The 15,988-nt window shown below is 38.3% G+C and overlaps 1 protein-coding gene across 1 annotated transcript in view; it reads right to left on the bottom strand.

The window, feature by feature from the left end:
- odad2 (outer dynein arm docking complex subunit 2) overlaps positions 1 to 15,496 on the bottom strand; it is a 94,723-nt gene extending 79,227 nt beyond the window's left edge. The window contains exons 1-9 of the mRNA XM_079594379.1: positions 15,366 to 15,496; positions 14,925 to 15,158; positions 14,538 to 14,695; positions 13,317 to 13,446; positions 12,955 to 13,061; positions 10,400 to 10,539; positions 9,138 to 9,254; positions 2,287 to 2,507; positions 750 to 890 (exon numbers count right to left, since the gene is read on the bottom strand). Of these exons, the coding sequence (XP_079450505.1) occupies positions 750 to 890; positions 2,287 to 2,507; positions 9,138 to 9,254; positions 10,400 to 10,539; positions 12,955 to 13,061; positions 13,317 to 13,446; positions 14,538 to 14,695; positions 14,925 to 15,142 (1,232 nt within the window). The 5' untranslated portion in view covers positions 15,143 to 15,158; positions 15,366 to 15,496. The remainder of the gene's footprint in view (positions 1 to 749; positions 891 to 2,286; positions 2,508 to 9,137; positions 9,255 to 10,399; positions 10,540 to 12,954; positions 13,062 to 13,316; positions 13,447 to 14,537; positions 14,696 to 14,924; positions 15,159 to 15,365) is intronic.
- Between the last annotated feature and the right edge of the window lie 492 nt (positions 15,497 to 15,988).

Here is a 15,988-nt window from a genome sequence, read left to right as displayed (position 1 = left end):
CAGAGAGACTTAGATATGTTTTCCAGGAGATAACTGTATTGTCGGAAAGCAGCGTACTCGTCTCTTTCGGTGCTAGTCACTTACTTGAAGTGTGGAATGTGTTTTGCAATGCGAACGATTTTAAGTTTGCTGGCTTAGTGTGATATACATTACATTCATTTTGTGTTTGTGTAAAATGAACATCCAAATGTTCTTCAGAACGCTAAACTGTTTTTTTTTGTGTGCATCACTGATTTAAAACGGCAGGAAAAAGAGAAGCTGCGGCTACACCCGGAGCTCCTTACAGGCAGGACTGTGTACTCTGGCAGTGGATGTTATGGGGACAGCTGGAGTTTTCGCTCACCATCGCCAAACAGACAGAGAGGAGTCAGAAGAAGGAACAGGGTTATCAGTGGCTCAGGCACAGGCCGGTTATTACAGACCGCTACTCCCAGTAGCACCAGAGGACTGTTCCGTGTGCACATCAACCTGAACGGCTGCTTCATCCAGGCCTTATTAAAGGCTATAAAATGAATACTTATCCACAGCTGAAATAATCTGCCCTGAAAGTGAGCCTTTATTTCCAATTCAGTGATTGGATAAGTTTTTTTATGTTTGGCCAGGAGAATAAAGAGTTATTCAATTATGCATTCAATTATTCCTGGGAGAGGGTTTTTCAGATCCCATTGCAATGGTTAAGTTTTTACCTCAGAGGAAATACCACATGTACAATGAAAAAGCTATTTCTGTGGACTGAGATTGTGGCATACATTTTTTGAGAAGACTGGCAGCCTGGCAGAGACGATCCAGAAAAATTCGCTTTTTTTTTGTTCTCTGATGCGGGTGACTTTGTGCCGTATTCCAAGATCCTCTTGCTTTCTCTGCTCTTTCTGGCCTTCTCCTCTGCCTCACTGAAAAACAACAACAACAATCAGACACTTACTAATACGTTTATACACTTTAAAGCTATGAAATCAAAATTATTTGATTTCTATAGAATATTGCAGTGTTTATTATTAATTATCCAATCAATTCTAGATGGACAAAATTCAAGCCCCACCCTACATTCTTTTCTCGATGAATGTAGGGTGGGACGGAGGGGGGGGAATCATAATCATGTCAACTTTGTTTGTTTTTGAGGCACAAAGTCCCAAAAAGTTTTAAAGGGTATAGGGGCGATATCAGACACAGCCAGTGTTTAGCTACTACTACGGTACCAAATCTTGTTGGAAGAGATGATAGCAAGACACTACTCACACCAGAAAAAAGAAAAAAGTTTGTTTGACAGACACTGTGTCCAAATATGCCTACTTCCATACTATATAGTATGCAAAGTTCAAAAGCATTTTAAATTCACGTTATGAGGTTACATAATGTATTTTATGCTTTGTACTGTATGTCTACTCTGATATTTTATTTTTGCCAATCAAGTATTACAATAGGACTATGTGAATTTTTAAAAGAGGATTAGCTGGCATCTTTGTTGCTTTTCCCTGACCCATAATTATTTTTCTATACGTTTTCTCTCCCATCATGTAATATGTCTGTTTCAGTTTTCTGTAGCTCTCTAGTGGGCTTCAAGTATTGTGACAGCTTACAGAGAAACCTTAGATCATCTGAATGCAAATTCGGTTCTTTTGCTGCAAAAGGCAGAACACTGAAGTACATTTTCACATCTGGGAAATTCTCATTTCTCCAAAACAAAAGATTATTGTTTTGGAAATCTTAGATGACTGTTCAGAGGAGGTTTACCAGTAACAAGTGTTGAAACAGCCAAAGAGGCTGATTTGTTTGCTAGATCAGTGGTTCCCAACCTTTTTTCCTCGGGACCACTATTTTAACATTCAAAATACTTAAAGGTTGTAATTAAAACCTCTCACTTCTTTCCACCATTTTTTCAAACAAAACAAAACCATTTCATCCCTAAACCCCCAAATTAGAGTAAGCTTGTCGACCCCTCGTAAATCTTAGCAACCCCCAGGTAGGGAAACGCTGTGCTAGATCAATCCAAGGAGGAGAATGTCTTATATGTCTGAGTGATCAACTCTGGCTTTATCAGCTGACTGTCACTATGGATAGCGATCCCTATCCCAATTTGACTTCACAAATGAACACTAACAGGAGAAGAGCCACAAATAGGACATATAACCATCTCTTGAAGTCAAAATGACTACTGAACTTTGCAGCTGTACAGTACATGGACAAGCCACAGCTAGCCCAGAGTCAGTGACCTCTGATGTTCATGCTGTGATGGCTTTTTTGGGTCTCTTCAAAAGACATCCATTGGTGTTTAGAATGATCACTTACTCAAATGGGGACGTCAGGCCAAGGTTCTTCCATTTCAAAGATGGTTCTAATTTCTTCTTCCTACCGCCCGGCTTGTTCCGCACAAGCTGATGTCTAGCCTTCTCAAGCACATTCTTTTCCTCATGGTCGTAAGACTTCAGGGTTTGGCCTGTTTCCTCTGCATCAACCGTTTCCACATGTAGAATCTTTTTAGTGGATGGCACATCTTGAATGGCAAAGTCCTGTAGAAGAGAATAAATAAAAATGAAACAAGATAGTAAGGAAAAGAACCTCTGCACCAAAAGTAGAGACTTGGGGAGTTAAAAGAGTTCTTTTTCTTAAGCATTTTTTGTTCAACAAAGTTCTTCTTGAAAGCACTCTTAGCTTTGCAAAACATATTTTCCATTCTACATCTGACATATTGTTTCTTTATTGAGGAGGCACATCACACAGTCATCTCTGAGCTAGCACAGCCTTCTTATTCTAAGAAAGAGACGTATAAAAACTAAATCCCACTTATGAATTTGTATCCCTGAACATTTATATAATACAGCCTTTCTCCACAGTCCACTGCCAGAAAAACAATCCTGCCTTTGAGTTATGAGAATAAATGACAAAATAGAAACACATTTCCAAAGTTTCTTATGTTAATTGCCTATACAATATGAGAAGTTTATTGTTTCTATACATTCTTGAACTGCAGGCTGGCAGTTTGGCACACATTAAGTGAAGTCTTTGTGGCAAAGTAACGCAACAATGATTTTCTGAAATTGTGAAGGACTCTATATTTCTCTCTCTCTCCCACTTCTTTATTACTTCTGTGAGAAGCTCAACAGGAGACATATGGATGGTTAGGGAGGCAGAAAGAAATCCACAAGCACCTGCTATGCCCCACCATCAGCCCTTCATCGGTTCCATCTTTTAGAGAGATGTATAGAGCAGGAGTGAGAAACAGAAATGGTGAGAGGAAAAGAGAAGAGTATGAGCGAGGAAGAGTTCAGAAAGAGTACACAAGGGAAAAAGCTTTTAATATGGCACAAGGGACTTAATGTGGATCCAGCTGGGCTAAGCACTCTTTGTGCCTTTCATGAGCTTGTTTGGCCGAAAGAAGCCCAAAGTTAAGAACAGCCAAATTTATATTAATTTCCTCACACCACTCCACCCACCTTTCATTTTATAATTGAAGTAATAAAACCTGTCCAAGAACAAGTAGGGAGAGTTAACTCTCCAGTATGGCACCCCAAACAGAAGCCTGAATATCAAATAAGAGAAAACCTCAAAAAGCGCTCTGCAAACCACAAACTATTGCAACATCCAAATATGAAGATGACAAGGAAAGAAATTTCCAAGACAAAAGAGGTCTATTCCAAAACATATTGGCCCTCATTTATGAAAAGTGCGTACACCAAATTTCCAGCGTACACCTGGCGTACAACCAAAACCACGGTGACTTTGCGATTTATCAATATGGACGTTGGCATACGGCACGCTCAAATCCTACGCCAGCTCAGGAGGTGGTGTACATGTACGCACGTTTTGAGTTAGTGCTGAAATGCGCAGAAAAACAATTCCTAACACCACAAAACGCACTGACAAACTAAAGATATGATATATTATGACCCACTGTAAAATAACAACAACATAGAAATTATAAACTTCAGTGTTTATTTTTGTGAGTTAAGCCCGGCAGGTGCGCACGGACTGGGTTCAGTAATGAAAGGCTTTCAATGACCAAAAAATAATTCAGACTGACAAAATAATTAAAATGACATTCTTCTTCTTTTAAATAATAATAATAATACAAATAATAATAATAACAAAGACATCCTTCTTCTAAATAACAATAAGCGTCATTAATAATCAAAATCATAATACTAATAAGAAGAATATTACAAATTGTCATGCAATTATTCACATCATCACTATTGTACACGCCATTACATGTGATGTCATGCGAAATTCAACGCTAATAGTTTCAAAACTCGTGCTGTAAAATAATGCATTGTGATAGGTAATTTGCTCAACCAACCAGCGATTTAAACTGGATTTCCACTGGAGAAGTTTCTTCTCTTTGCCGTCTTCCGTGTGTCCATGGCGTAAAATGAGGGCGTGGGGGAGGCGGAGACGTGAATATATAGGGGCGTGTTAATCTAATGACGATCGTTTTCAGCCGCGGCATTTATCAAGGGCAGGTATTGTGTACACCTGAATTTCAAAGGTACGCACAGCTTCATAAATCAGGCGGTAAAAGGAGGACAAGCATAATCTTACGCCAACATATACGCCCGTTTCGACGCAAGATTGATAAATGAGGGCCATTGTGCTGACTACTATTAATGACAATTGATTTCAATACAGGCAACATGAGAGGAATGATGGCATGCAATACTCTAAAAAGCACATATACACAAATGATTATGTTGTACATTATATAATATATAAAATTTATAATATTTTAATATAATAATATTTCACTACCATTCAGAAGGATTTTAAACGTTTTTGAAAGAAGTCTCTTATTAGACCAAGACTGCATTTATTCAATCAAAAATTACAGTAAAAACAGTACTATTGTGAAATATTATTACCATTTAAAATAACTGTTTTCTAATACATTTTAAAATAGAATTTATTCCTGTGAGGCAGCCTTCTGTGCCCCATGGTCCTTCAGAAATCATTAAAATTAGCCGATTTGGTGCTCAAGAAACATTTGATCAATTTAATCCATTCGTGCTAAATACAACTTACTGAATCGACAGTATATTTATATCAGTATTCCTTACTATCACTAGCTTACTAGGTTTTGGAACAGAGTGACAGTCTTCCTATCCCATTCAGACAAAGCAGTACAATATCTTTCCCTTATGAGTGTCACCTTCTGCTCAGCCCTGGCTGTGCATGTTTGATTAAAAGTGTCTGATCTAATTAAAGTACTGTATGAAAATGCATCGGTTCCTCATGCAGCTGATATGTTAGGAGATTAGGCCTGTTGGATTTGGCTAAGAGCTGGTGTGCGCTGAGGATTTCTGGGCTGGATAATCACGGTCCGGTGGTTGACTGATGGCTGAAGGACCAGAGCGTGTCTGAGACTTATTACAGAAAACTCAGGCCGCAATCCAGAGCCTATTCTCTGCTGAACTTTTCACGCTACAAGAGTCCCATAGTGCAGCTAAAAGCATAATCTGCTCTCAAATCAACATGCACCCTAACGTAACGGGTTCGTTTCAGGTGGATAAACGTCTATTTGTAGAAGGTGGTGAGAGTATTGAGTAAAAAGGAGAACTCTCACATATAGCCTTGTAGAAATGTGTTTGGAAGACATGAGAAAGAAATGGTAAGACAGAGAGAAAAGCAAACTGATGAAATCTAGAAAACAAGGAACCAATGTAAAATATGGAGAACAAAGAGGGGTTTGATTTGTGTCTAAGCAGACTACTTTTATGGCCCTCTCTTTACGGCCTCTGTCCATCACCCATCAGCTGCTAGCGCTCATGGTTGAGCTCCCGCCTGCTTGCATAATAAAACATGAAAGTCTAGTGGGCATTTTTACACACAAACGCTTGCACGCTGAACCGCCTGCCTGGCATCATCGCTTCAAAGAATAATAAAGTCTTTCTCCTCACTGCCACCAATAATCGAACTCAAACTGCAAGCACATATCCAGCCTTGTTCAAAAACCAAACACTAAAACCGCACAGATAATATCCACCTCATTCCTTTTCTTCACTAATACATATTGTTTCAAAATAGTGCCTTAATGTACCCCCACTGAACAAGCCAAAGGCAACATGGCAAGGAAAAATCATTGTAGAAAAATCAGTGCAACATCTGTTCAGTAGGTTAACAGTAGGCACTTTCAATCAGGTCTTAAATTTGAAGTGGCATTTCCTGTCTCGATAAGAATGGTATTATCCCCAAAAAATGTTGCCAACAATATTCTTACACTTTTCAGCAATATCAATTATGCCCATCACTATAATGTACCAAATAAACAGCCTAACGTGATTTACACAAGTAGGACGTGTTCCCGTATCAACATATCCTTTGTTGTTCCTGAAACAACATTCCCATTAATCAATCACTGCCTTATGCTTTTAGGGCTTTGATTGGTCGATATGGATGTTGTTCTAGGACCTACAAAGGATGTTGATCCAGGGACATGTGTAAATGACATTGTGTCAAATAAACAAGTACAGCACATAGCTCTACTTCAGCTCATCCAGTTTTTCTCAGAGCTTTAGAATGATAACACACTTAAACCGAACATTTATCAGAGGCGAGAGTTATGGAAGGTGAGCAGAGCTACTGAGCACAGACTCATGGGAACTGTTCCTCAAGTGAGGTAGATGAAGCCTGTCCTGGACACGACAGAGTTTAACTTGGACATCTCTGCTGAGAGTAAAGTTAAAATTCTGCAGTAGGCTTATTTTGTGTCTGAAAACTGGCTCTGAATGCACAATGAATAGATGAAAGGAACATTTTATACTTTCTGTCCTCAAGGTAACTGACGGGAACACCAGACAGAGGTTTTTACACCGGCAGAGTAGCACTAGACAATAACCATTACTATATGGTACAGCAGTAATCTTTCTGTCTGCCTTTATTTTCCATCTGCATTTTCCAACTATATCGGCGAGAGATAACATCACCATCATTTAGCAACGAACATAAAGAGAAATCTGTCTCGATGATGGAGTTTCAGTTTATATTGCTCAAGGACAGAATTATGTTGGTTATAAAACCGCCAACGGTCGGCATAAAACATTAGCGTGGATCTGAAGACTTTGTTTTAAGAAAAGAAAAAAGTACAAGTTGGAGGAAACCTTTTGTCTGCATCAACAAAAAAGGCATTCACTGTGCTCTGCTACTGATGAAGCTGAAGACAAATCTGGACAATATTGAGCCAGCCAAAAATCACACACAAAAAAAAGGAAAGGAAAAAGGGTAATTTCTTAAAGATGTTGTATATTTAAAAATTAATTTTGATATAATTCTTGTCTTTAAAATCGTATGCAGAAAGGACTAAATATTTGGTGCTGTAGAACAAAACATTTTTCCAACAAATACACTGTGTCACTGATGAGAAATAGGATATCATTTCTCAAACAATAAACACGTTTTACCACATCTTGAGGCCATTATCGGAGACCCAATTTGTTAATTTATCTTTTACTATATTCAGAGAAGTCTGACTAACTGGCCTGTTCGCACATTCTTTCACACTGTGGTGATGTGAAAAATAGCACAATGACAGAGGAAAGAACCCCCCCCCCCCCCCCTCTCTCTCTCTATCTCTCTCTCTCTGTCTCTTAATCTGTCTCTCTCTTGGTTATTGTGACAAGCAGACACTTTACGCACTGAGAGAAGTGTAGACATTAGCTTGTCCCCTCTTTCCCTTTGCTCTCTTCTCCTCAGCTGTGATTAATCTTAGGCTGAGGAGCGAGCAGGAACACACTGCTGCCAGTTGAAGGACAGCTGTGCTGTTTTTGTGTCTATGTTTCTAAGTATTGGCCTCTTCCCCTGAGTCTGTTTAGCAAATATTTGGAATTTAAAATGAATAACTAAATGGGTGATAAATCATGTGATAATAAATTATTATTATTTTACATTCATGCCTTTATTAGCAAATGCTGGAGAAACTAGAATCAATGAGAGGGGAGATAACGGAACACAATAGTCTAGTGCTCCAAGCATGTGTCGGAGCATTGCACACATTATTATTATCAACATTGAAAACAGTTGTGCTGTTAATATTTTTGTGGAAACATTGATATATTGTTAATGAATAGAAAGTTCAAAAGAATAGCATTTATTTGAATTAAAAATCTTTTGTAACATTATAAAATGTCTTCATTGTCACTCATTTCTTTAAAAAAAATCTTTCCGACCACAAATTTTTCAACGGTGATGTGCTTTATGAAAATGTCTAAACCAAAACAACGCTATTGGTTCACTTGCCATATTAGCTTGCACCCATCTACATCATAAGGAAATTATCTCATCAAGGAGGGCCAATTTATCAACATAACATTCTACTGACTGCTATAGGGGCAATGTACTGTCAATAACATCCTATCAATTTCACTAATAGCAGACTTCTCCTTTTGGTGACATCTTTGGCTGTGATGGCTGCACGTATATAGCATACTCGCATGATGATATCATCTGTCTCTGATGCCTGAACACTCAGGCTCTCCAGACCACCACCACTGAGCCCCAAGCTTATTCAATACTCACAAAACATATCACCAGTTCAAGTGCTTTTAGGTAGATACAGAAACCCATCTACCATCTGAGATGCAGAATTAATAAGCAGGGCCAGCCCAGGCTCTGTTAGCGCCCTAGGTGAGATTTTATAGCACCCCTCAGAAAACTGTCCAAACCCCCCTCCCCCCAAAACATTATTGCAATCTTTCATATGAACTGCAATTTACTATAATAGCCCCCTGTCATTATGTGCCCAAGGCAACCTCCTGTGTCGCCTATAATGCCACAGGTCGAACCTCTTAATAAGCAATAATGTATTTTTTAACATCAGGGGATGGATTATATAAGTATGCCACAGTTGTGTTAATGCCAAAGTTGTGAGCTTAACTGTAATTCACATGTTGGGATTGCCCAGAGCAAGGTTAGTATACCTAAAGCCCAGTGGTGTGGAGCAGACACTATAATGAAACTACTGTCACGTGTTCATAAATCGCCATCTGGAGCATTTTAAGGCCAAGTGCAGTGGAAGAGAATAACTAAAAACTATCATAGAAACCCAACAATGGCAATCATTGGTTTTAAAACAGCAATTGATGAAATAAGACAACTCGTACAGTATGTTAAAAGAGATGAAACTGTGGTATTCATGTGGTGTTAAGCAATACCTTTTCATCAGAGGCCTTAGCAAAATGGGGAGACATGTTTTTCAACAGTGTGACAAGGTCTTTGTAGGCTTCACTTTTTCTCCTATAGGAGTTTTCACCACCTTCTCCATTGATTTCCTGGAAAACCAAATCATAATGCAAGTGTAAACAGAGGGATTAACGACATTCCCAGTGGCGTATTAGCTTTTCTGGCTGAGATGTGCATTGGGTTACAATACATATCTCAACCATAGAGTCATATTTGAAAAAGACAATTGAAAGAGCAAGAGAAATGGTTCAACACAATATACGTCCAACCCACACACAAAGACCATCAGCTTCACACACATACACAGACATATTGTAACTATACATTGAGCTCTTAATCGCTGAGGTTTAGAGGTGAATTGTTCTGATTTAATGTCTAATCTATACAATTAACTTTACTGTCATTTGCAGTAAATTCAACCTGACCTCAAATGTACAATGAACAGGTGTGTCAGAAAGCATTGAACAGAACACAGATGAGGACAAGAGAGTCCAAAAAGAATAGACATTTAGAGAGAAAGAGAGAGGTGGAGGAGGGAAAGAAATTAGATTTAAGAAAGAAACACAAAGATAAAAATAGACATATGTACTTAATTAAGTGGTGCTCTGAATCAGAATGAAAAATATTGTGGAGTGTAAAATGTTGCTTTTGATTAATTGCACACATATTTAGTTCTGTGAGGCGGCTTTAAAGCACTGAACACAGCTAGAGAAGCAGATCTGGAACAGAATCACATATCTGTCATGTCTTAACTTTTCAGTTTCGCTTACCTCATGTTTTGGAAAAGTGTCTGTATACCATACCTTTCAAACACATTAAGAGCACATTGTGTATGTTCAAATTGTCTACCAAAATTGGCTCCCTTGACAGCTTGACACGTTTCAGATTCATAAAACTCATATTGCATCACTCAGCATTCCGATGAGATGCATTAATTTCCATCTGCTATGTGCGCAGGTCAGGCTTGTTGGGATATGCCCTATTAAGATGATCAAACTGTACTTGATTTCTTGATAAAAAATACAATATATAAATCAACTGAGGGAATGTCCACATTTCTGAATCTGATTACTAAAGGGAGATGATAGGTTATGTAGCTGAATTTCATCATTTTTGACACAGATGATGTAGCAGAATTGTGTTTTGCTTTGACATACAAGAGAATTGTGTTCCCAGAGCAATCCAAAACTGACGCACCAAATGACTGTTATTACTTTCTTGACAGTTTTCTCACCTCATCGAGGAAAACTCCACTAGTATTGCAAGTGATGAACAGCGTGGGCTCTGTGTCACAGGTCTCAATTATGAGGGAGCAAATCTCTCCATCCATCTGCCTCCAGGGAGGAGAGCGACAACCATTGGAGAACACGTAATCTGTGGAGGCAGGATTTATGCTTTAGAGATTTGTATATTTTGTTCTATGTATAATGTGTCAAATGTTGAATTAATGCACTGTTGTCACCTCTCAACAGCAAAAGTTTGCAATAAAACTTAAGTTTTGGAAAGTACATATAGTGCAGGCTCCCACAGGGACAGATGGACACTCTTTCCCTGTAGCCCAGCCAGTGATGACTGATTGTTCTTCAGGACTGAGCTGCTGCAGGCATAACCCCAAAATAAATCACCCTCGCCAAACACCCCTGCCGATACTCCACATGCTCCAAACCGACCTGCGCATCCTCACTGCACCCCCCCCCAATTTTACTCGGCATACAGGGACACATTTTTCAAAAGAAGCCACATCCATCACTCAAAATTTGCGGCCACAATCCTTTTTCCAAAAACAGTTGATTGTTATGGCACAGCAAAATCTGCCCGTTCTCCTCAGGGAAAGAGGAAGAATTGATGAATTTCTTTGTAAACTGAAATCTGACATATGTAATGGTTTCCATGTTGCAGAGACTTGAATACAGACATGTTATATTTAAAGGATATCCAGTATTGCCACAAATGGTGGTGGCTTAAAGACTGAGTGAGAGGAATATAGACAGTTTTTATTTTTACTTTTTTTACTTTTTGAGTTAATCATAGGTAATAAGCACTGACTGACATGATCAGAACTGCTAAATTTACTTAGTTTCTTAAAGATAAACTTCCCAGGGAAGTTTCAATCTTAAGATACGGTCACATTTACTGTTGTTCAACACAACTGGGAATTTCGCATTAGGCCGGAATATTTCCCCACACGTTTCCCATTGGGTTCTATTTGGTCATGCAAATTCACTGCATTGACCAATAGAAAGCTGCTTGGTTAGAAATTGACTTCATAGATTGCTACTCTAATGACAATGGACCTTTTTTTGGCCACAAAATGTTGCTAATGTGACAGCAACTTTAGGCTTATAAAGTCTGGTACTTTCAATAAAATAATGAATCTGTTTCACTATAGTTCGATCCCACCTCGTAGGTCTGCTTTGCCTGCTTGTTTGAGTACCTCTCGGTATTTTCACCTAGAACACTCTCAATGTATTTTCATTGTCATAATCATTGCCTGAATCCTCTACACAGCCTTGAGAAGCACTGTTCGCTGAACTCTAATATGAGTTGGTTTTGATTTAATTTATGGCAGACTGTTTGTTTTGCATCAGCAGGGAAGTGGGCCCCACGCACCTGCACGAGGTTCGACTCTGAAAGTGGAACTATGAGCATTTCTTTGGGGCCGGCTGTCACCTCAGTTGTCTCTACAGATCCATCTTTTGAGTTATCTGACACCAGCCTCTCTTGATTCAATTTCTTGTTGGCCTGTGGGATCTGTGATGGTTCAGTGGCCACATTTAACTCAGCACCACTCTTTCTGTCGCAGCTCTGCACATCATCAGTAACAGTCACATTAGTGACGTTCATCTAATTTTTGTTAGAGTAGGTCTGTCTAATGTAATCTGTAATTGCCGCAAACAAAAAATCTTACTGATTTCGAACTAATGAAATAGAAAAGCAATACTGATTCAGTGTGTCTTTAATTGTGAAGTCTTGTTTTCTGATTATTTGTTTTAAATGATCTTCCAATTGGGAAAAAAATAAATATATAATTCAAAAGAAAAACAAGTTTATTTTTCTTACCCCATTAGAATATATTTTTGTTGTTGTTGTTTTAAGCATAAACTCACACCGTGTCTACATCGGACATGACAGTTGTTGCAACAGTTTGAGGCTTGAAAATTCAATTGTTCTTTTTGTTAGAAGTACATTTATGTGATCTGATGTGAACATCAGAAGTAGAACGTCACACCATGCTTCATCCAGTGTAGACAGCATCACTGATTATGATAGGTTCTATTTGCATATGTCGCGTTACGCTGCTCGCATCTGGTGTAAACACTGTATCACTCAATTTTCAGAAATCAATTTTGTCATTTAACTTCACAAGTAAATGTATTTTGATTTAAGAATGTTTACTAGAGATATGTGTACTGGAAAACATGACAAAAATACTGAGTAAGAAATGTACTATTTTCAGTGCAGAGGCGTCAGTCAGAATTTGTTGCCATGCCTGACAGTCAAGATGTGAGAACTAAGAAATTGTTTCCATTTTCCTCAAAATCTAAATTACTGAACAACTTCAGTCCAATTGAACAACGTAAAAAAAGAAAAGACAAAAAAAAAAAATCTCACACAGACACTCTCAATTACACCGGAAAACTACAATAATTCGCTCCAAACATCGACTCAGTTCGACTCAGAAGATTAATCGGATTGAGGGTGAAAATAAGTGTGGAAGTGAGTGAGTGACAGAACGAGATAAAGTGAGCAGAAGAGATGGAGAGGGGGAAGAGTGAGGATAATGCAAACCTGATGTGTAGCGCACAGACTTCAGCGCCCGGTTTTCTCCTGTTCCACAGAATCTCTTCAACAGATCTACCTCTGTATTAACAGCTGCTGGGCTTAGCCTGCCCTCTCTGGGCAAAAACACACACACAACACAGAACAAAAATACAGCTCATTAACCAGTAACAGTAATATAGCTAGAAATGCATGCACTGTAATGTAGCTAGAAATGCAAGTACTTTGTATATATATATATATACATGTATATATATAATTATAATTATATACAGTATATATCATATATTTGTATACAGTATATACAGTTATTAAAGACAATGAGAATGGCTGATTGCTTTGATTAAAGGCAGTATATAGTATATGCATACATGATCATGATCGGTCTGACAGCAATGCTTAGCAGATTCTCGTCCAGCTGATGCAGGATATTAAATAGTTTGTCTTCGTGTATTGTAGGAGATCTGGGCCCAAAGATGATCTTCATTGGCTCCCTGTTAGCTGTTGGCCATAAACACACCTTATTCACAACTGCTCATCATACAAAAACACTTTTCACTATTCTTTGTTTTTTTTCCCATCAGCCCTGTTTCATTGCAAATTTATAAATGAAGATAAATAAGAATCCGCTAAACGTTAGCAAAAACTAAACGCACCTTTAAATGATAGCCAAAAGCATGCCTGAAACTAATCTTCAGATGGAAATTTTGCTCTAAAAAATGGTGTGGTCCAAAAGACTGAGACCACTAATGAAATGTTGCTATTCCATACATATACATATTATAGCCTATGATTAATACAGATTTTTTATGTATTACAAATTATATTATCAACATAAAAAGTAAATTTAAAACTGAATTAAAAAAATAACATGAATTTTAGATTAGGGTGCACTTGAGCTGCACAAACGCCACAAGTTTGAGTAAAACCTGATCATCACATTATCCAGGATGATCTGAGAACGATCAGAACATCTTGTGCATTAGCCTAATGGAAGAACATCTGACTGACTGTAAAAAAGGAGTTCACATGATTTGGAGTCCTAGAAATAGTGCAGCATCTTAAATAGTCCTTAAGGCCCATTCACAGCAAGAACGATAACTAGAAAGATAACTATATTAGCATCAACACCAGCGGACGATATCACTCTGTTTATCCTGAGCACATGCTTGTCTGCCTCTTTAAATGCTCAAACTCCTTACAACAGGATGGATTCTGATTGGCAGTCAATGTTTTTATCATTCATCAGCTGGATAAAATCATTCTGAAAGTGATTCCAATTATATTGTTTCTCTGTGCCGTTATCATAGCTGTGGTGTGAACTCTGCTATTCTTTATATTGAGAACGTTATTTTTATAGTTATCATCCTTGGTGTAAATGTGCCTTTACTCATTTTATGTTTTAAGAAGAAACAATAACTATTTTCAGGTTTACATAATTACAGATATGCAATGTGGTTGGCATCCTACATCTTAAATTAATATAGGCACTGTGACTGGACTGATTATTCACTTCAAATGTGATCATACTGGAAGCAAGATATTGAAAATAACAGTGCTTAATGTAATTGCATGTTCTCCATGCAGCTCACCCTCCAAACAGGTCTGGACCTCCTTCATCTTCTTATCTTTGTTTAGTAGCAGAAGGTTAGACAGGTGGTAAAATGAGTGCACTGTGATGTCAGGTGGACTCAGATGCAGAAGAGGACGTTCTTTGTCATCACATTCCTGGGACATAGCTGATTCTCCTCTGAAAAAAAGAAAAGAAAAAGGGTGTCACATTGTCTTAAGCATTCACCAGACTTTAAGCAGCTCTGCATTGATTCAGCATATGAATCTGTCCGAAAACCAACAGTATGAACCAAATGAGGTTTTACAGTGATCTAGACAAGAACATTTAATTATTTCTGATATCTTTAAATGGAGTGTTATGCTAAATCAATTGCACGTCTCTTATCATCTCCGTCTGTTGGTATTACCTGATGTCATATAAATCTGACATGAAATCAGACGCTTCTAGAGTTGTTTTCCATTGTAAAGGCTCGCTGAATGTCAGCCTGGCCTCGTGTGGGTGTTTGTCGCCGAACTCCTCCGTGAAGAGCAGGATTTCAGTCAGAATGTCATTATTCAGAGGGCTTTTCTCTAGTTTATCCGCCTCAGAGCTCCACTGAATTGCCCTAGAGAGTGCCACCCCCATGACGGACACTGATAGCCTAACATTAAAACAGAGTTAAAGCAAAATAGTAAACAATATTAACACAACACGAGAGGGTTAAGCTAAAACAATTTCAATGCGTGCATTAAAGCGCGAGGACTGATATGCGGTGTTCCAAACATCAAAGGATTATTTAACTTTAAAGAATTAGCTATTTCTGACCCTCTTGAAAATCATTCAATATATAAGACGATTTATTACTCACCAAACGTAACCTAAACAAGTCTGCTAAGTTTGTATAACTATTTTCCTCTACAAATGTTATCTATCTTGCTAACTTGTGGCTGGTCGGCGCTGCTTTCAGTTACTAAGTAACCATAGAAACGAACTACGCGCTGGCTCTGGTTGCTAATAAACAGCCAAACAACGTAGAGCGGAGAGGGTCAAAAAAGTTACCGTAAGAAAAGCGGTCTTTTCTTTCCTTTTCTGTGTGAGTGTGAGTGTGTACACAGGAAACACTGTATTGGTATGTATGAATGATCAACATTACATTACATTAAGATGTCTTTGTTATGCAAACAAAAGTGAGGTCCAAAACGAACCTACCTGACCGAATTAAAGGCTTTCGCATTATGTCAACTGTTTGTTTTCTCTCTGGGGTTGCGTGCCCACAGAACCACACTTTTGAGAGGCTCTTTATAAACTTCCGTGCTGCGCTGTATGGTTTGGCAGAAAATTACACACAGGCATTTGGGCCACAGAAAATACTTAATTTCCCCATTGATCCTGCCTGTACAGCCTCTCAAAATAAGTGAATTCAGCACAACATTATTCACGCTGGGTTTAACTCTGATAGGTCTCACTCATAAGCTTTCAAGTGAACCAAAA

The sequence above is a fragment of the Phoxinus phoxinus genome (genome assembly GCF_949152265.1).
Source record: "Phoxinus phoxinus genome assembly, chromosome: 21".
Taxonomy (NCBI): Eukaryota; Metazoa; Chordata; class Actinopteri; order Cypriniformes; family Leuciscidae; genus Phoxinus; species Phoxinus phoxinus.
The sequence above is the reverse complement of the archived record's forward strand: the minus strand, read 5'-3'. Positions and strand labels throughout refer to the sequence as shown.